The sequence below is a fragment of the Oryx dammah genome, unplaced genomic scaffold (assembly GCF_014754425.2).
Source record: "Oryx dammah isolate SB20612 unplaced genomic scaffold, SCBI_Odam_1.1 HiC_scaffold_26, whole genome shotgun sequence".
NCBI lineage: Eukaryota > Metazoa > Chordata > Mammalia > Artiodactyla > Bovidae > Oryx > Oryx dammah.
In genome coordinates this window covers 32548781-32570062 of record NW_024070210.1, presented here as the reverse complement: position 1 = coordinate 32570062, position 21282 = coordinate 32548781, and the positions used below count along the sequence as shown (strand labels likewise).

General features: G+C 40.0%; 1 protein-coding gene and 1 long non-coding RNA gene across 2 annotated transcripts in view; both read right to left on the bottom strand.

The window, feature by feature from the left end:
* Positions 1-672: 672 nt before the first annotated feature.
* On the bottom strand, positions 673-1152 carry LOC120852894. Its single transcript, XR_005718681.1, has 2 exons — positions 815-1152; positions 673-782 (listed from the first exon to the last, which is right to left on the bottom strand). It is a non-coding gene; the product is annotated as an uncharacterized LOC120852894 (long non-coding RNA).
* Positions 1153-7196: 6044 nt separating this feature from the next.
* Positions 7197-21282, bottom strand: part of ARMH4 (armadillo like helical domain containing 4) — a 141436-nt gene continuing 127350 nt past the window's right edge. Inside the window, exons 6-8 of the mRNA XM_040226367.1 lie at positions 16199-16230; positions 8193-8327; positions 7197-7951 (exon numbers count right to left, since the gene is read on the bottom strand). Coding sequence (XP_040082301.1) covers positions 7883-7951; positions 8193-8327; positions 16199-16230 — 236 coding nt within the window. The 3' untranslated portion in view covers positions 7197-7882. The remainder of the gene's footprint in view (positions 7952-8192; positions 8328-16198; positions 16231-21282) is intronic.

Below are 21282 nucleotides of genomic sequence, written 5' to 3'. Positions count from 1 at the left end.
GGACTTTCAAGAGTCTTCTCCACACCACAGTTCAAAAGCATCAATTCTTTGGTGCTCAGCTTTCTTTATAGTCCAACTCTTACATCCATACATGACTACTGGAAAAACCATAGCTTTGACTAGATGGATCTTTGTGGGCAAAGTAATGTCTCTGTTTTTTAATATGCTGTCTAGGTTGGTCATAACTTTCCTTCCAAGGAGGAAGCGTCTGACCTCTTACCAGGTTCATATTTTTAGGACCAGAGCAACAGACCTCTCCACCTGCCTCAAATGCAATAAAATCATTCAAGTGAGCACTACATTGGCCTTCCATTCTGCTTGCTCTCTGTTCCCTGACCTGTGAACCTTGAGAAGGAAAATAAGAGGATTTCTCCCCCTGCAGTTAATTCTTCTGTTTCCACTCCTTTTCAATTCCTCCATCCTTATCCCACCAAAGGTTCACTTCTGAGCATCATCAGCCTTGAACCTTGAATTTGGAAACTGTAATCTGAGGGTGAGAATTTATACACTATAATACAATTAACAGTGATCATGTGTTTATTGATACTGCTGCTTTTTGAGGAGGGAAAGTTAAGATCTTTGTTTACTAAGTGAACTTGAGAGGTTTTAACACCAATATTTTGTGTATGTTTTTAAACAAAGTGGAACAAGTGATTGGTTTCTGGTTCTTTGGCTGCTATTGACTGGGGGAAATTTCTTTCTTCCTTCCTTTCTTCTTTCTGCCTTGCTCACTTTCCTATATACACATAATAGAAATTTGAGCTAATTAATAGGGAGTTAGACTGAAGTGACTTAGCCGTAGCAGTAGACGTACCAAATAGGATAAGGCCAATGCATTTATGCAGCTAACAGTGGCTTACAAAATGAATGTTGATGATTTTCTGCATACAGAACTTAAGCCATGGAATTATGTTTCCAGCTATGCTGACTGCCAAAGTTGATAATTATCAAAGCAAATAACTAGATGTCTCTCTTCAGTCCATTCCCAGCTTCAGTCTAATGGCTTCCTCCCAAAAGGAAGTGTGTTTCTAATGAGAGATACTAAATGTACAAATAAGGGGCTTTTAGTAAGTCAGTACTATTATTTTGTTTTCAAATTATTTCCTTCCTAAAAACTTATATTCCATTATTTGAACTTTGAATAGTTAAGAAACTTAACTGAGTTTAAGCTTATTTACAGTAACCAAGCTCCTTTCATCTCATTGATCTCGGATTTCAATGAGATCCCACCCATGTCTGCTCTACCTAGGGCATGGTCATTTTCTTGGATGGAGAGGATGGAGACCTAGAAATTGGTGTAGATTTATGGCCTCTTCCCCTGCTAACAGTCTACTTCATTTGCATTCTCACTCATCTTTATCATTTTTCCAAGCATCAGAACTTAAGCCTTCTCTAGCACATACTAATGTCTTGTGCCCTTTCGACATCTGCTTTGTATTATGATTTTTTTCCATTTTCTACCCATAGTTTTCCCTGGTAATGGTACCTTCACATGCCCTCAAAAGCAGAGCTTTTTTTTTTCTTCAGTTGTAATCCTGCCTTTTCAGATTTCCTGGTATTCAAAACAAAACCTATCTTGCCAAAAGGTCATGCAGCTAAAACTTTGTGCCAAGTAATGTATCTTGTTCCCAAAAGCTACTCTTTGGCATCTGGTAGAAACACTGATTATTTATACCCACAGAAATTACAGTGCTTGTGGATGATCTGATGCATCTCCCCCAAGTTATGGATGTGATTCCCACTAAGGGGCTTCGTTTGGACTCCATGTGAAGATACCTTCACAGAGAGAAAAGCACAAGGCATACCTCTATGACATTTTGACTTCTCAGTTTTAGCCGGTTTTTAAAAAAATAATGATGAAATAAAGACACAGCTTTGCGACTATGCAGCCAAAAAGGTGAGGAAAAAAAAGTACGAGAGGTATACCATGAGGTTAATCAATAAAAATATACTTTTCCTGTACATTTGTGGAATGATAATTTTTATAAAATTTGGGAATTTTCATTTTACATAAATGTTCACTTTCAAGTCTAAAAAAAAAGAACCATCTTTGATTGACCATGTTAAAACTACTTTCAGTGTGTTCTAAAACTGCGCTTTAAAAAATTTCTCCACAACATTTTTGACCCGTGTTAAGAGATATAGGTATTCTAAGAAAATGTTTCTGCAAGACTGCATCTGAGGCAGTTTATGAGCTGAAGCCAAGGCTAAAGCACTGCTCAGGGAATCTGTTTCCCTGGGATACTAATTAACTCCAAATATTGCATATGAATTAAGCCAGCAGCTACTGAAAGAAGCAACTAACAGAAGAGGAAAAAGCAGAGGTTTAAAAGGAAAGTACTGTCTTCTGATTAGAGAAAGACACCATGGGCACAGGAGGAGCCCTCTCCCTCCATCTCAGCATTCTACTCTTTAACAGCGGTTCCCAACCTTTTTGGCAGCAGGAACGGATTTCGTGGAAGACAATTTTTCCAGGGAGGGGGCTGGGGGATGGTTTGGGGATGATTCAAGCTCATGACACTTATTGTGCACTTTATTTCTATTATTACTATATCAGCTCCTCTTCAGATCATCAGGCATTAGATGTCAGAGGTTGGGGACCCTGCTCCAGAAGCTTCCACCCTTTTCCTCTTGCCTTTCATTTTCCCTGCCCCACTATGGCGGGTGTGATTGATGGATAGCTGACTAGGGCAGAGTCTCTCCCCGAGGGCCTGCTCTCCCTGACCCTTTAATAAGGAAGCTGTTCTCTGCCTAGAGGTTCTAGCTGTCCTCACACTTGCCCAGACAGGAGAATCCCAAGCTTCTCCCATGGAAATTCTGATTCAGTGGATCTGAGAAGGGGCCTTGGAATTTATATCTTTAATAAGTATTCCAGGTGATTCTTAGGAGCCAGAGAATTTGGGAAACCCTGCCTACCCCTCCGAATAAGACACAGTCCTTGGCCCCACAGCAGGACACCTGTAGTTCTGACCAGGTCAGTTCAGTTCAGAAGGGAAGGAGTTAGCAATTGAAACTCCATCTATCACCACCCTCCAACTCTAGACAGCGTTATGTGTTGTTAAATGTTTTAAGCTTAGTTTTTTTAATAAAGAGTTGATGTTTTATTTTTAACATGCAAATATAAGCATACAAATACCCATCAGTGCCTCATTTACTACTTTCAACCTGAACTACAGCATAACCATTGGCAGGCACCTCCACTGGGGCAGCAACCTTAATCCCAGGTTTTGTTTCACTTCAGTTCAGTTCAGTTCAGTCACTCAATCATATCCAACTCTTTGCGACCCTATGAATGGCAGCACGACAGGCTCCCTGTCCATCACCATCTCCCGGAGTTCACTCAGACTCACGTCCATTGAGTCCGTGATGCCATCCAGCCATCTCATCCTCGGTCCTCCCCTTCTCCTCCTGCCCCCAATCCCTCCCTGCATCAGAGTCTTTTCCAGTGAGTCAACTCTTCGCATGAGGTGGCCAAAGTACTGGAGCTTCAGCTTCAGCATCATTCCTTCCAAAGAAATCCCAGGGTTGATCTCCTTCAGAAGGGACTGGTTGGATCTCCACGCAGTCCAAGGGACTCTCAAGAGTCTTCTCCAACACCACAGTTCAAAAGCATCAATTCTTTGGTGCTCAGCCTTCTTCACAGTCCAACTCTCACATCCATACATGACCACAGGAAAAACCATAGCCTTGACTAGACGGACCTTAGTCGGCAAAGTAATGTCTCTGCTTTTGAATATGCTACCTAGGTTGGTCATAACTTTTCTTACAAGGAGTAACGGTCTTTTAATTTCATGGCTGCAGTCACCATCTGCAGTAATTTTGGAGCCCCCCAAAATAAAGTCTGCCACTGTTTCCACTGTTTCCCCATCTATTTCCCATGAAGTGATGGGACCGGATGCCATGATCTTCGTTTTCTGAACGTTGAGTTTTAAGCCAACTTTTTCGCTCTCCTCTTTCACTTTCATCAAGAGGCTTTTTAGTTCTTCACTTTCTGCCATAAGGGTGGTGTCATCTGCTTATCTGAGGTTATTGATATTTCTCCTGGCAATCTTGATTCCAGCTTGTGCTTCCTCCAGCCCAGCGTTTCTCATGATGTACTCTGCATATTAAGTTAAATAAGCAGGGTGACAATATACAGCCTTGATGTACTCCTTTTCCTATTTGGAACCAGTCTACTGTTCCATGTCCAGTTCTAACTGTTGCTTCCTGACCTGCATACAGATTTCTCAAGAGGCAGGTTAGGTGGTCTGGTATTCCCATCTCTTTCAGAATTTTCCAGTTTATTGTGATCCACACAGTCAAAGGCTTTGGCATAGTCAATAAAGCAGAAATAGATGTTTTTCTGGAACTCTCTTGCTTTTCGATGATCCAGCGGATGTTGGCAATTTGATCTCTGGTTCCTCTGCCTTTTCTAAAACCAGCTTGAACATCAGGAAGTTCACATTTCATGTATTGCTGAAGTCTGGCTTGGAGAATTTTGAGCATTACTTTACTAGCATGTGAGATGAGTGCAATTGTGCAGTAGTTTGAGCATTCTTTGGCATTGCCTTTCTTTGGAATTGGAATGAACACTGACCTTTTCCAGTCCTGTGGCCACTGCTGAGTTTTCCAGATTTGCTGGCATAATGAGTGCAGCACTTTCACAGCATCATCTTTCAGGATTTGAAATAGCTCAACTGGAATTCCATCACCTCCACTAGCTTTGTTCGTAGTGATACTTCCTAAGACCCACTTGACTTCACATTCCAGGATGTCTGGCTCTAGATTAGTGATCACATCATCATGATTATCTGGGTCATGTAGATCTTTTTTGTACAGTTCTTCCGTGTATTCTTGCCACCTCTTCTTAATATCTTCTGCTTCTGTTAGGTCCAGACCATTTCCGTCCTTTACTGAGCCCATCTTTGCATGAAAGGTTCCCTTGGTATCTCTAATTTTCTTGAAGAGATCTCTAGTCTTTCCCATTCTGTTGTTTTCCTCTATTTCTTTGCACTGATCACTGAGGAAGGCTTTCTTATCTCTCCTTGCTATTCTTTGGAACTCTGCATTCAGATGCTTATATCTTTCCTTTTCTCCTTTGCTTTTCGCCTCTCTTCTTTTCAGAGCTATTTGTAAGGCCTCCCCAGACAACCATTTTGCTTTTTTCCATTTCTTTTCCATGGGGATGGTCTTGATCCCTGTCTCCTGTACAATGTCACGAACCTCATTCCATAGTTCATCAGGCACTCTATCTATCAGATCTAGGCCCTTAAATCTATTTCTCACTTCCACTGTATAATGACAGTCTTCTCCATTCCTCTGAATAATCCAAACCAACCACTGAAAACCACTGTTCCACAGCCACAGGCAGCAAGGAAAACACACAAGTTGAGCAATCCATAGAATCTTCCACTCAACCCAGGTGTTTAAGTGGCTTTGTATAGCAAACCGCTAGGATCTAAGTAATCTCTTTCTCTTTAAACAGTCACCTGCCCCCATAAGAACTGCAGGGACATTTCTGTTTAGGCCTAAAGGCACAAACAAGTCACCACAGCCCTCTGGACAAGTGAAAATATATGTATGTCATTGGTGACTTTACTATACTATACTTTGAAGGTTCAACATATTTACCATGATCAACAGACTAAGAATAGCCCGAGGCACCAGTGGCTATCAGTATCACCCACATGATAGTGCATAGACAGGCCTATTGTGTTTTCTCTACAAACAGCTTGTCAAGAACACAAAGGCAGTAATGATACATTGTGCTCACCTCCTCCTGACCTTAGCAACACTTAAAGCAAGACGCTGCTCTCAGAAAGGGCAAAGTTACCCTCTGTAGTATCAGGATGTTTCTACTCATGAAATAACAAATTCCTGCAGTGTGATGGTTCTGAGCTCTATTTTTAAAACCTGACCCTGAGCATGTGTGTCTATTCGAACACCTATTTGACTGTACAGAGCTTTTAAATTCTCTTGATCTATTTAGCCCGTTTGCTTATATTTCTTGGTAAAAAGAATTATTTAATGAAATCATTCATGTAAACCAGCTATCTCTCAAGAATGAATTCAAGATAGGTTTCTCTATGAGTTACCTACAAGTGATACTTAAATTTATGTGATTATAAGGAAAACAGCTGATGTGGGAGAGAAAAAGAATTTGTGTGCGTATGAGAGAAATTAGTAAGACACTGTTCATTTAACAAAGACAGAAACTTGTGCTACATGTTCCTGGGTCAAGAAGCTATTTCCTTAGAATCTTGGTTTGAAGGACTCTGCAATGTTGTTGGTTCCTCTAAAGTATGTGGAAAGGGCACTGAGCTGAAGATAGGGGTGCATGGTGTGGGGTGCAAGTGGGTTCTAGTCCTGATTCTTCCTGGGTAAAATTTTGGATAATCGTGTCACTTCTCTGCTTCAGTTCTGTCTTCAGTCAAATGGGAGAAGAAAAACATATACAGCTTTGAGGAACAACTGTGCAGCTTTCCTTGAAAACAGCAAAGCAGGCCCCATTAAATTTGAACAAGTTCTCCATACTGTAAAACATCATGGACAGTGTTAGTAACCTTTATTCTTCCACGCTAATGAGCCAAGTCTTCACCCAAAACCACTTCCTGGACTTCCCTGGTGGTCACTGATTAGGACTTTGTACTTGTACTACAAGGGGCATAGGTTAAATCCCCGGTTGAGGAAGTTCCAAATGCCATGTGATGAAGCCAAAAATATACCCCCAAAACCTGCACTTCCTATAAGTCCCAAATACCCAGAGAAAAGGAACTACATTCCACGGGAAATGAGACATGATCTAGCGCAGTCCAGCATCTCCACAGTGAGACACCTTGAGAGAGGCTGGTTTTTCATAAGCTCTGTCTTGTGCCAGGACTCTTAGCTTCTGAGCCTACTCCTACCAGAGAATGCAGTTTTCTAATAAAGCCAAACAAGAACCAATGGTGGTCCAATCATACATGGACCATGACTGCAGATATAGAAAAGCAGTGCTCTGAATAATTCAGAATGGTGGCCACACAAGCACAGAGCCAAAGAGCAGAGCCAAACGCTTTGGGAGCTTATCTACCCTCCTTTCCCTCTTGATTTCTTCCTCATTTCTTCTTGACAAAGTCAATGATATACTAAAAGGATCTCTCTTAATGATAAACATGTAAGAATCTATGGATACATCTGTTGGACTCAATTATACTATTTAAGAAAGCAAGCTTACATGAAGACCGAGAGTCAATTTAATGCATTACTTCTAGTGCATTTTTTTCTTTGCCAAAAATGAGAATAAAAAGGAAGGGGGAAAATAATCAAACCAGGAGACTCAAGTACATAATGTAAGGTACGTACAAATCTACATATATCCTAATGCGCTGAGAGATCTTGATGAAAAAGATTTCATCCCGAGTTGCTGCTAGTTTTGATGCGAATGCAGTGTGTGCCGTGGCCCACAAGCCAAAGGTTCAAGTAGATTGAGCAATCATCACAAGTTCTTCTTTGTTAAGATTTCTATTTCAGAGTCAAGTGTGCCTTGGCAGCAAGAACTGTTACACTTTAGCACAGGTAATCCAAACCAAGGGAGAGACACTGTGGAAAAATACAAAATATTTACTCTATCTAACCTAGCAACTCCTACTGAAAAACATGTATGCTGCATATTTACGAGTTGTAGCCCACGGCTGTGGAAAATTCACTACAGGATAAAAACAAATACTGCGCATCACAGTTCATATACAGCATGCCTTTTCTGCTCAGTACAAGAAAGATCTACTACCCAGCAGACAGTGAGGCCAATGGCCTGACAGCCCCAGTGTGGCAGGATGTTGTTCTCTCTCTTTTTTTTTTTTTTGGCCCTCAAATAAAAAATAATAACATCACGCTGACTCTCCCAATTAAACTCCAGTTCAGTTCAAAATTCATCTTCAGAACTGTCGGCTAAGAGCATGACTCGATCTTGCATGCTGTTGAATTCTCTCTGCTGGGGAAAGAAAACAGAAAAGCATTAAACTCCTGCTGCAGAGCAAGGCCAAGGAACAGGTCCCGTTTAAAAGACACGTGAGCACATGGAGCTGAGGCTGCAGCTGCAGCAGCTCATCAGAACCACCGGGCACGTCAGTACCATTCATGCATCATTAAGCCCCATGGGCTTTATTAAGCAAATCAGAAAAGCGAAAAACAGTTGGGAAAGTGATTATGCTTTGCTGTTGTGGAGTCCATACCTTTCTTTTATGCCTTTTGAAGCCGTTTCTCCTTCGGCGATTCATAACCTTAATGCTGTAGAGCGCTCCCAAGATGAACAAGGCTCCAGCTATCCCAACCCCTACGGGCACCAACATCCCAGACATATAGCCTGCCTGCATGGGAAAGGAAACACGCATTAGGATGCTAAACAGACCACTGCCCTGGGTTTCCCAGTTCTGCTGGAGGGCAGCGGAATTTTTAGACACTTTGAATTCTCTTGTCAGCTTTGTTCTAAAGTAGCACCTGGAATAGAGTTACTTTTAGGGAGAAGGCAACAGAGAGAGAGGTAGGAGTATTTTTGGATATTTCATATACATATAAACACTACAATAAATCAGCCAGACCTGGCGGCACCTCCAGCCACTTGGTTATGCACATTTGTCAACATCAGGTTTTGGTGATGGAAATATAATTTGTATTAAAGATGGATGAAGTAGCCTCTGAAATTGCCAGGACTATTAAAATGCTATAAATTGCAAATAGCAGCCTGAGTCTAGCTCTAGGGGGTAGGGGTAGACACAGTGTGGGGGCATTGCTCAGTGGAATATTGCGTTTCTTGGGGGACAAATGGGGGCCTTGACTTTGGTGGTTCCCCTCTTACAATCTTAGCTGCATCACGGTAGGAAAGGAAAGAGGAATCTGCTTCTACATGAGTGAAAAGAGAGAGCTTCTAGAGACAGCAGGGAAGAGAAGGCCCTGCAGAGGAAAAAAGGGTGTTAGGTTTTGGAGGCCAGGCAGAAAAGACAAGGATGAGGGAGAGTTGCACATAATGTAGACGGATTCATTCATACAGAAGAAAAAATCTGCCTAGTGAACAAGACCAAAGTTGAGGGCTGGCAGGGAATTCTGAGTGTCCCAGGCTCCAAAGAAAGAAAGTGACAGAGACCAGAAATATCACTGCTAACAGTGCTGGTACTTCCAAAAGAGCTTGAAGATTTCAAACCCATGGCGGTTTGAAATCCAACATCTCCAAGGTGTTATTATGGATACTTTGGTCCTAAGAGACCAGCATGATCACACATCCCTGGACTTGAGTAAGTAGTGCAGAACCAACCCAAATTCAGGGCAAGGCCATCACCCTAAGGAAAGGTCATTTCTACATCCTGGCCAGTAAGACACCTGAGAGATACAGGTGTATGAATGACCACAGCCCTTCATGGAGAAACACGACACTGGTTTATCTTCCATGACGACCCCTTCTAGAAGCCTACCCGGGGAAAAAAAAACAAAAATCAACAATTTAAAAAATACTATAGTGAGTATTTTAGACAGACATTATTTTACAGGAGAAAAACTATGAGTTTGTTCACTTATGTAACTATTTCTAAAACTTTTAATATAGCACAGAATCTTTCAAATGAGCCCAAAACAGAGAACAAAAAATAAAAGTTTTCTACAAAATGCTGAAGTAAGTGGGCTGTGATGCTTTCCCAACATTTCTAGAAGTAAATCAAAGGAACAGACAAGACCTTACAAAACTGCAGCATCCTCTTGTACACAGCCCGCTCATTCACTCGTTCTGTTTTCCAGAGTCTTGAGTTAGAGCACAATGTGGAATTTTTTTCATTAATTTGAGAACATAGCATTGTTCCTCAGCATACTGTTTCTCCCAAAGAAACAAAGCCCAGTCATTTTCCAACAAATTAATATGCTTTGCCAAAACCCAAACTTTTTCTAAAGTTCTTCTAGATCTACATAAGGCTTACAAAAGTATGTAATTTTCCATGTGGGAAAACACTGGACAATAGCAAAATCTGGGTGTTCTCACCAGAACTATGAGTTTCATTTTACATCACCATTCTCAGTGATGGAAATACACATATATGTTGATGTATGATCAATTTTAAGCACAGCAGATTAGACCTTATTAATACAGAGCTCTACGTTCAAAGGATGATACTTGAGCTTTGTGGAAGCTCAACTTGATCAACCTGTGGGTCTCTTAATATTATGTAACTCAACCCCACACCAAAAACATGAATATTACAAAATGTGTTACTCTGCATATTTCTTATTTACACATTAAGGCTTCTCATTTCTAGAGCTTTAAATAATGTAGACTAAAAATTCAATTAATCTCTTTCTCCTCTCTTCATTCCCTCCTGTGTGTATGTGTGTGTGTGTGTGTGTGTGTGCGTGTGTGTGTGTGATCTGCCTGTGCTTTGAAATTACAAGTAATTTACAAGAAGGGAATAAAGAAACCTACCCTCTTCAAATGTAATTTAACCATTCCTCATTCAAAACTAAGTGAAGATAACCTCTTTTTTTAGAATTGCCATGACTTGTTTCCTGAAGAAATGAAAACAAATAAGATGCATCTGGATATAAAGCTATAAATTGTGCCCAGCAGCTTTTCTCTGTTCAGAAATACTGCACATGCCCATTCCTTCACACTACCTCCCTGAGAAGGACAGAACTGAATCCATGCATATTCCAACTGAGAGTGCTGAATCTAATCATAAGGAAACATCCAATTAACTTAAACTGAACATTCTGTTTTCTAAAGTACCATATTCTTTAAAAGTATCAGCATCAGGAAAGACAACAGATTGCTATACAAATGGCCCACATTAAAGAAAACTGTCAAATCAGTCAATGCTAAAGGAAATCAACCCTGAATATTCACTGGAAGGACTGATGCTGAAGCTGAAGCTCCAATATTTTGGCCACCTGATGCAAAGAACTGACTTGTTAGAAAAGATCCTGATGCTGGGAAAGACTGAAGGCAGGAGAAGGTGACAAGAGAGGATGAGATGGTTGGACGGCATCACCGACTCGATGGACATGAGTTTGAGCAAGCTCCGGGAGTTGGTGACGGACAGGGAAGTCTGGCGCGCTGCAGTCCATGGGGTTGCAAAGAGTCGGATATGACCGAGCAACTGGACTAAACTGAAGCATCCTGACAACTAATTGTGTTATATGACCTAGACAAGATCCTGTACTCGAGGAGAAGAACGATTTTATGAAGGCCATTTTGGGTCTGTTAACTAAGACTGAAGTCCAGATGCCAGAACAGACAAAAAGTATGATATCAATGTTAAATGTAAAAAAAAAAAAATGTTAAATGTACTCAAGTTGATAACTATACTATGGTTTGCTAATAGGATATTCTTAATCATAAAAAATATGCCCTAAAGTATCAAGATTTGGTGTAAAAGGACCATGATGTATGCAACTTTCCCTCAAATGGCTCAGAAAAAAAGGGCAGAGGTAGGGAGACAGCCAATAAAAGAGAAAAATGGAGCAGCATGGGAGGAACAGGTGCATCCGGATAAAAAGGACAGGGGCGTTCTCTGTACTGTTCTTACTCTTGTATCTTTTCTGTAAATTTGAAATTAATTCCAAAAAACAGTTTGAAAATTTAAAAATGGATTATAAAATAAAATTTACTTCATATAGTTGGTTTTTTTAGTTTGGTTTTGGTTTGTTTTGTATTTATGAGAAAGTCATCCTTTCCTAGCCTAATGTTTTTGTTCAGAAACATTGGTTTTCAAGAAAACGTAAGAAAAAGTAAAGTTTTCTGCCTAAAGTCTACTGAATTCATAAGTATCTTTATGAGGTTTGGTTAACAGTGTTTCTCAAACTTGAGCATGCATCAGAGTCACCTGCAAGACTTGTTAAAACAGATCGCTTGACCCCTTTCCCAGAGTTTCTGATTCAGTAGGTCTAGTTAGGGACGTGGGATTTTGCATTTCTAACAAGCTCTCGGGTGACACAATGCCGCTGGTCCAGACTATACACGAGAATCGCTGCTGTAAAGTGTGTGTGTGTATGTGTGTGTGTGTGTGTGTGTGCGCGCGCACATGCGCTCAGTTGCTTAGTTATGTCTGACTCTTTGTGCCTCAGTGGACAGTAGTCCACCAGGCTCCTCTGGTCCACCAGGCTCCTCTGTTCATGGAATTTTCCAAGCAAGAATACTGGAGTGGGTTGTCATTTTCTTCTCCTCCTTAAGAGGGGAGGGATGTTGTAGCCTCCCTTTTTCCTCCTTCCTTCGAATATGGAGCTAACTGCAATCCAGAACCATGAGATGACCGTGAGAATAAAGGTCACAAATGATGGAACATCAAATAAAAGGAGTCTGGACCTTCATAGTGTTGTTCCTCACTGACCCTGACTGCTCCCTCCAGACTTATAAATGAGAGACAAAGAAACTTCTCTCTTGGCTAAGCCATTGCCATCGGAGGTTGTCTGTCATTCAGATCTGATGGACGGAGGAGCCTGGTAGGCTATAGTCCATGGGATACAGTCGGATACAACTGAGCAACTTCACTTTAATATAGGAAGACTAAACAATCACAACAAAAGGAATAATTCAGAGCTTTTGAGAACACCTACCACCCCTTCTTGGAGAAGGCGATGGCATCCCACTCCAGTACTCTTGCCTGGAAAATCCCATGGATGGGAAAGCCTGGTAGGCTATAGTCCATGGGGTCGCGAAGAGTCGGACATGACTGAGCGACCTCACTTTCACTTTTCATTTTCATGCACTGGAGAAGGAAATGGCAACCCACTCCAGTGTTCTTGCCTGGAGAATCCCAGGGACAGCGGAGCCTGGTGGGCTGTCATCTATGGGGTCGCACAGAGTCAGACACGACTGAATCGACTTAGCAGCAGCAGCAGAAACCACCCCTTCTAGAGTCCAGCTAACAGGGAAACCAATATCAGGAACAATTAAATGAAACAAAACTGAATAGATATTATCGGTTGACTGAAGAGCTAGTTAAGTATGTAGTTTAGTTTTCAATTCTCCAGGATTCTGTGACTTTTATCAAAACAGCAATAGTTTCACTCTCAAATAGTTTCTGAAGGTAATGACTAACAAGACTTTTATAAATGATAGCTAGCTAGCCAGAAGAAGAGAAAGAGGGAGAGAGAGAGGGGAGGGAAGATAAGTATGTGTGTGTTAGTTGCTCAGTCATGTCTGACTCTTTGCGACCCCACAGACTGTAGCCCGCCAGGCTCCTCTGTTCATGGAATTCCCCAGGCAAGAATACTGGAGTGGGTTGCCATGTCCTCCTCCAGGGGATCTTCTCAACCCAGGGATTGAACCCAGGTTTCCTGCATTGTAGGCAGATTCTTTACTGTCTGAGCCACCAGGGAAGCCCAAGATACATATACGTGTGTGTGCATGTGAGTGTGTGTGTATATATATATGTATATACACACATATATGTGTGTACACATATGCACTATGTATCAAGTAAGTGTATAGTATTTTACTCCCAGAGGGAGGGGACTGGTTAAACTGAATCCCTCCAAGAAAGAGACAAAATAAGAAGACAAATACAACAACATGGATAGACCTAGAGATTATCATATTAAGAGACGTAAATCAGAGAAAAACAAACATCACATGATATCATTTATATATGGAATCTAAAAATGATACAAATGAACTTATTTACAAAATAGGAACAGACTCACAGACATATAAAATAAACTTATAGTTACCAAAGGAGTTAGTGTGGGGGGGATAGAGGGAGGGAGAAATTAGGAGTTTGGGATTAACATACATACACTACTATATATAAAATAGATGATCAACAAGAACCTACTGTATAGTTCATGGAACTCTACTCAATATTCTGTAATGACCCACATGGGAAAAGAATCTGAAAAACAATAGATATACGTATATGTATACCTGAATCACCTTGCTATATACCTGAAACTAACACAACACTGCAAATCAATCACACTCCAATATAAAATTAAACATATAAACACTACTATATACAAAATAGGTAAATAGCAAGGACCTACTATACTCAGAGACCTATATTCAATATCTTGCAATAACTTACAATAAAAGTCTGAAAAGTGTATATATGTATAACTGAATCACTTTGCTATATACCTGAAACTAATACATTATAAATGAACTATACTTCAATTTAAAAAAATATTTAAATAAAAATAAAGACAAAGCATAAAACAAATAAACCTGGTGGGAGTTTCAGCTATTTTTCTTCCAATTTTTTAAAACTAAGACATAACTGAAAAAATGCTATGGAATAAAGTGAAGAAAAGGCTGGAAAAACTTCAATTCAGAAAACTAAAACCATTCACAAAATTATCTCTCTTGGTGAAACAGAGCAGGGAGAGGGTGCTAGGCCTTTGAGAAAAGATAAGAAGGAAGGGTCCACAGGAAGAGAAAATACAGCCTTTCTCTAAAGCTACCCAGATTTCTAAATAAAGTGACAAAGCTATATATATATGTATATGTGTATATGTATATATATATACACACACACACATACAGGTAAGAAACTGCAACATTCAATTTCAAAACAGGCTATGTGCCAAATTTATTTTCTTAAGTCTACTTTTTGTCCATTTTGGTAATTCAGAAGGACATTTTCTACAGAAGCAATGACATATGGATTCCTAGATTAAACTACCAAAGCCTGTTTGCTTTTCACTGCTTTATATTTTCCTCTGAAAAATAGAAAGAAGCACTACCAATGTAAATATAGTCAATTCTGAATTTTTTAGCTTCTCCTACCCCAAATCTTGCTCAGTCCTCTGATTATACCTCCCTCAGACAACTGGACCCATTACAGATGCGAAAATGGCTTCTGCTAATGTCGACAGGTTTAAAATTCTTCTATATCACTTTAAATATGTATGAACATAAAATAATCTCATTTGCAAAAATTATATAGTCTAAATTTTACTGAGAAGCAGAAAAGTAATACTGACAAGAATTAATATAATCATACAATTTTAACTACTAGTGAATGTTTTCTCTCATCCTTTAACATTAAACTGTAGCAAAATAAATACTAATCATTCAAATATGAGAGAAACTGACCTCAAATAATAAAAAAGATATGGAATACTATCCACAGATGTATATTCTGAGACAGGTGAATTGGAAGTAACTCCTATCTGGCAGTTGAAATGATTTCCATTTAACTATACTCCCAGTGAAATTTCAGCTGGGCTGTAGTAATTGGATCTGACAGAGGCTACATCAAGGAGTTCAAAATCCCACCAATATTTTTATGAGTAATTCCAGTTTGAAATTACAAGGCACTAAAAATGAAACCTTAGAGAGTGTTGAAAATTAAAAGAAAATGAAAAACATGTATCTGGAAGGAAGTTAATATTGTCAATCACAGATGTTGATGACAGAATGAATACAAGAGTGGAAAATATTTTTCTATAGTTGGCCTTTCTAGATAGGTCAGCTCATTGTCACTCAGTAAGCAGTAGCACTATGATAGACCACATAAAAATGAGCCTAAAGAGAGTGCTCAGGTGCTCAGGTATTTTTAATCTCACCTTCCACTATGGGTGAAGGACGCTCTTTCCATCACAAAGTTTTATTCTTAAGTCAGGTCCGTCAATTTTTGTCCTTGGGTCAGAAAAATCAATGCCTTCCAAAATCCAAAGTATTTCTTCTTCATACAGAAAGATCAGATTTAAAAGATCTTTGTACTGGGACATAAAATGCCCACTAGAATGGGATTGAAAGTGAAGTCACTCAGTCATGTCTGACTCTTTGCGACCCCATGGACCGTAACCTATCAGGCTCCTCTGTCCATGGGATTTTCCAGGCAAGGTACTGGAGTGGATTGCCATTTCCTTCTCCAGCAGATCTTCCCGACCCAGGGATTGAACCCAGGTCTCCCGCATTGTAGACAGACACTTTACCATCTGAGCCACCAGGGAAATCCTGAATGGGATTACACTCCTGAAATTCCCTAAAAGGAACTCCACCTTGATATGTCAAGGATGCTATCAGTTGTACATATCAGGAATTACATTCCAGAAGAATGAACAGCACTCCAAAGAATAAGGCATTCCTTCTTAAAGGGAAGGTCTTCTTTCTTGCTGGGTACCTGGAAATGGTCCTGGATCCTTGCACAGGTTATCAGAATCAGAGTAATGATATAAAGCTCCATTATTCTGAAGATCTTTTATTTGACAAAGCTATGCCCTCTAAAATAAATCCAAAGGAAGAAAGTATTTCTCTTACCTTGTCTTTCAGCTTTTCCATCCAGCTTCTCACTAAGGAAAATAAGAGAAGAAAATGTAAATAGCTATCTTTCTGCTTATATTTCATGTGTTAAGTTCATTTGGTAACTTACTTATATTTCATGTACTAAGTTAATTTGATGCAATTAATATTTTATTGTATGAAATACAGTGACAGGGTCAACAGTATTAACATAATGACAATAACAGTTTTTTATTCTTATTTAAAAAGAACACAAACATATGCAAAAAAGAACACAAACATATCCCTCACATCATTGTTAAAAGAATAGAGAATATTTTTCTTTGCTAAATGCATTTTCCATTCTTTGGGGGGAGGTCTGGAGGATGAGTGAGAAAAACACCTTCAAAATATCAAGTTCATTTCTAACTGACGTCTTTTTTTTTTTTTTTGAATGGGAAAAGGTATTTATTGGCAAATGATATATAAGATAAGGGGTTAATATCCAACATATACAAAGAACTCATTAACTCAACACCAAAAGGACAATCCCACCAAGAATCTGAATAGACATTTTTCCAAAGATATATTGATACATACGACCAAGACATGTGAAAAGATGCTCAGCATAAAAAAGCCCCCATTACTCAACATCAGGGGAATGCAACTCAGAATCACAATGAGAGAACACCTCATACATGTCAGAATGGCCATTACAAAAAGATAAGAAATAACAAGTGTTGGTGAGGATGTGGAGAAAACTCCTGTGCACTGCTGGTGGTACAAACTGGCTCAAGCATTATGGAAAATAGTATGGAGAGTCCTCAAAAGCAGAACTACAAAAAGATCTAGCAATTTCACTTTGGGTATTTTTCTCCAGAGAAAACAAAACCATTAATTAGAAAAGATGCATGCCTTCCTATGTTCATTGCAGCACTACTTACAGTGGACAACATATGGAAACCACCTGAATGTCCAACAACAGATGAACAGATGAAGATGTGGTATATTATACACAGTGGAATGCTAGCCATAAAAAGAAAACTCTCTTGTGATTTCAATGTGACAGCATGAATGGTCCTAGAGGTTATTATGCTAAGTGAAATAAGTCAGAAAGAAAAATGATGTATGATTTTAACTTACATGTGGAATCTAAAAAACAGCAAATGAAAAAAGGAAAGCAATAGAAACAGATACAGAGAAGGAATAGTGATTGCCATAAGGGAGGGAGTGGTGGGTTGAATGCAACAGATGGAGAGTAACAGGTACAGACTTCCAGTTATAATATAAATGAGTCGTTGAGGATGAAATGTACAACATGTGGAATACAGTCAGTAATACTGTAATATCTTTGTCTGGTGACAGATAACTAGACATACCATAGTAAACATTTTGTAATGTATAGAAATACTGAGTCACTATGTTATGCACCTGGAATTAACATAGTATTACAGGTCAATTATGCTTCAGTTAAAAAAAAAAGAGATAGTTCTTTGAAAAGATCAATAGCATTGATAAGCCTCTAGCCAAGCTAACTGAAAGAAGAGAAAATACAAATTTGTAAGATCCAAAATAAAAGTGGGACATTACTACAGATCCCATGGATATTAGAAGTATAATCAGGAAATACTGCAAACAACCACGTGTCCACATATTTGGTAACCTAGGTTAAATGGAATAACTCCTTGAAAAATACATCAGCAAAAACTTATACAAGAAGAAAAAGACTGAATAGGCCTGCATCTATTAAACAAACTGAATCAATAATTAAAAACCTTCCAGAACAGCAGTAGGCCCCAGATAGGTTCACTGGTAAATTAAAACATTTAAGGAAGAATTTATGCCAATTCTATATAATCTCTTCCAGAAGATAAGATGCAGAAGGGAACTTCTTAACTCTTTATATGAGGTCAGCATTATTCTAAAACCAAAACCAGATAGTCCTTAAAACTACAGACCAGTATCTCTCATGAACACAAATGCAAAAGTTCTCAACAAAATAGTAGCAAATCAAAACCAAAAATGTATGCAAAGAATTTATTCCAGGTATGCAAGTTTGGCTTAACATTTGGAAATCCATTAATCTATAACATCAACAGGCTAATGAAGAAAAATCACATGATCATATCAATAGATACAGAAAACATATTTGACAAAATCCAGCACTCATTTTTTATAAACTTAGCAAACTAGGAATAGAGGGGAACTCTCAACTTGGTAACATCTACAGCTAACATCATACTTAATGGTGAGAAACTAGAATCTTTTCCACTAAGAGCAGCAACAAGGCCAATGTCCTCCCACCATCCCTTCTCAACATCATACCAGAAGATCATTAAGAAGGTTCAGAAATTCTCGGGAGGATGCAAGGGAGGCAGAATGTGACTATGAGGTCAGCTGGTGGTCACATGGCTCCATCTGATGGCTTTGCACCTTGCTCCATGTTCCTATAATTGACTCTGGAGGCCGCCTTGAAAGGTCCTGCCCACAGCTGAGACAGCTGTTGGGACCTCTCCTTATCTTTTACTCTTCACTTTTGTCAGTTTTTAAGCTCAATGGAAATTCTGCAGTTGAATCAACGTTAGAGAGCAGAGGTAGGAGAGTGCAACGGGCAGGCCAGGGCTGCTGAGCTCTTACTAAAAGTAGTCAATATTTTAGGCTCTTGCAGGCCATACAATCTCTGTCACAACTACTAGACTCTGCTGATGCCTCAAGCCATAGAAAATAGTACATAAATAAGTGGGTCTGGCTCTGTTCTAATCCACTTTATTTATAGACACTGACATTTGAATTTCATATAATCTTCTTATATCACAAGTATTTTTCTTTTGATTTTTTTCAACCAAATTAAAAATTGGAAAACATTTTTTGCTGATGGGCTATATCAGGACAGGGAGCAGGCCAGATTTGACCCAGCTTTCTGACCCCTGGCACAGGCACCTTTTACCCAAGAAGCTAGTGTCTCCACTTACAATCTGACTTTAATAATAATATGTCCAACAACAGTGATTACAGCTAACGGCTTTACTCCTTACAAAGCATGTTCAAATGTACTCAATCACTTGATAGGCAAACTAATGATAAATATGAGAGTCAGGTAAGATGATGCTCAGGGAAAAGAAGAAACGGAGACTCAGAAAAACCAAGAGACTTGCCATGGTTTCCGGGCAGGAAAGAGCCACTGGAACTCCAACCCCCATCTGACTAACAACCTACAGGAATAAGACTTCCTATGTACCCATTTCTTTTGGCGATACCACCGCTGTTCTGCTCTCGCAGGTTGAAGATGTGGATATCTTTGGCTCCTCTATGTTCTTCAGTCCCCAGCTTCAATTTCTCATGGCAGGACCTTGGCAAGACCTCTTGGGTTTGTCCTGCCCTCACCATTCCTTCTGAGCGAAGACTCAACTGGGATTCAGACAAAGATGGTGGTGCTCAATCAGAATAATACTGGGGTCAAGGGAAGGAAGTGCAGGAAATTCAAGAACCAAGCCACAGATCATTGGAACTGACTCACTGGAAAAGACCCTGAGGCTGGGAAAGACTCAAGGCAGAAGGAGAAGGGGACAACAGAGGATGAGATGGTTGGATGGGATCACCGACTTGATGGACATGAGTTTGAGCAAGCTCTGGGAGTTGGTGATGAACAGGGAAGCCTGGCGTGCCTGGCAGTCCATGGGGTCACAAAGAGTCAGACACAACTGAGCAACTGAACTGAACTGAAGCCACAGATCAGTGATTCTGGGAGTGGTTCCATGGAGAAGTGAGGTCAACCACTGATTCACTAAGTAACTTTGGAGAAACAAGCAAACCTCTTAGACTCTCACTTTCCTCATATGTGAAATGCAGATGGTAATACTTGGAAGATGGTTGTGAAGATTAGAAATAACATGTATAAAGTGTCTAATACAGAACTTAGTATAGAGAAACTAGAAAACCAAAACAAGAAATCTGGAACAGGAGGGAAGAAAGAAAGACAAATGAGGTATGAGTATTGTGTTAACATGGCTCAACTAAGCCCAAGACATAAAGTGAAATTCAAGCAAGAGAATGCTTCCAATTCATTACTCCTTCAATAATACTTACAATACACAGTGCACTGGCCAGGCACTGTGGTCAATACTGTTTCAGTAGAAGGCATGGGGATCTAACTCCAGTGAAAACAGGTTAGAACATCAGATCTATGAGACGTGGATGACAACAGCAAGGTAGGGACTGAGAGAGTGAGGAACAGAGCAGAAGAGCCAATCACTTCAGAAGCAAGATGTTTGGAATCAGGGAATCAGCTGGATATTACATTAAAAAAAAACTAGCAAAAGAGAGAGTCGGACATGACTGAGTGTCTTCACTTTCACTTTTCACTTTCATGCATTGGAGAAGGAAATGGCAACCCACTCCAGTGTTCTTGCCTGGAGAATCCCAGGGACGGGGAAGCCTGGTGGGCTGCCATCTCTGGGGTCGCACAGAGTCGGATATGATTGAAGCAACTTAGCAGCAGCAGCAAAAGAGAGATGGGAGCAGAATGCTAGTGTGAGACCCTCATGGAGGAGGTGAGCAGGGGCCGGCTGACTACCTGTGAATGGCAGCCCAGGGGTAGGTTAGAGAAGAGGGGAAAGCGATGGAGATCGCATCAGGGTCCAAGGCACTCACAGGTTTTCCAACTGTAGGAAATTCACTGCCAAGAGAAATGTTTCAACTCAAGCTTTATCAAGCCAGGTCTCACTGGCAAACTGTCCAGATCTTGGGTAAACTGTCCAGTTCTTAGAGTAAATTTCAGAGCCCTACTTTAAGTGGAAACAGTGTCAGACTTTATTTTGGGGGGCTCCAAAATCACTGCAGATGGTGACTGCAGCCATGAAATTAAAAGACGCTTACTCCTTGGAAGAAAAGTTATGACCAACCTAGATAGTATATTCAAAAGCAGAGACATTACTTTGCCGACTAAGGTCCGTCTAGTCAAGGCTATGGTTTTTCCTGTGGTCATGTATGGATGTGAGAGTTGGACTGTGAAGAAGGCTGAGCACCAAAGAATTGATGCTTTTGAACTGTGGTGTTGGAGAAGACTCTTGAGAGTCCCTTGGACTGCAAGGAGATCCTACCAGTCCATCCTAAAGGAGATCAGT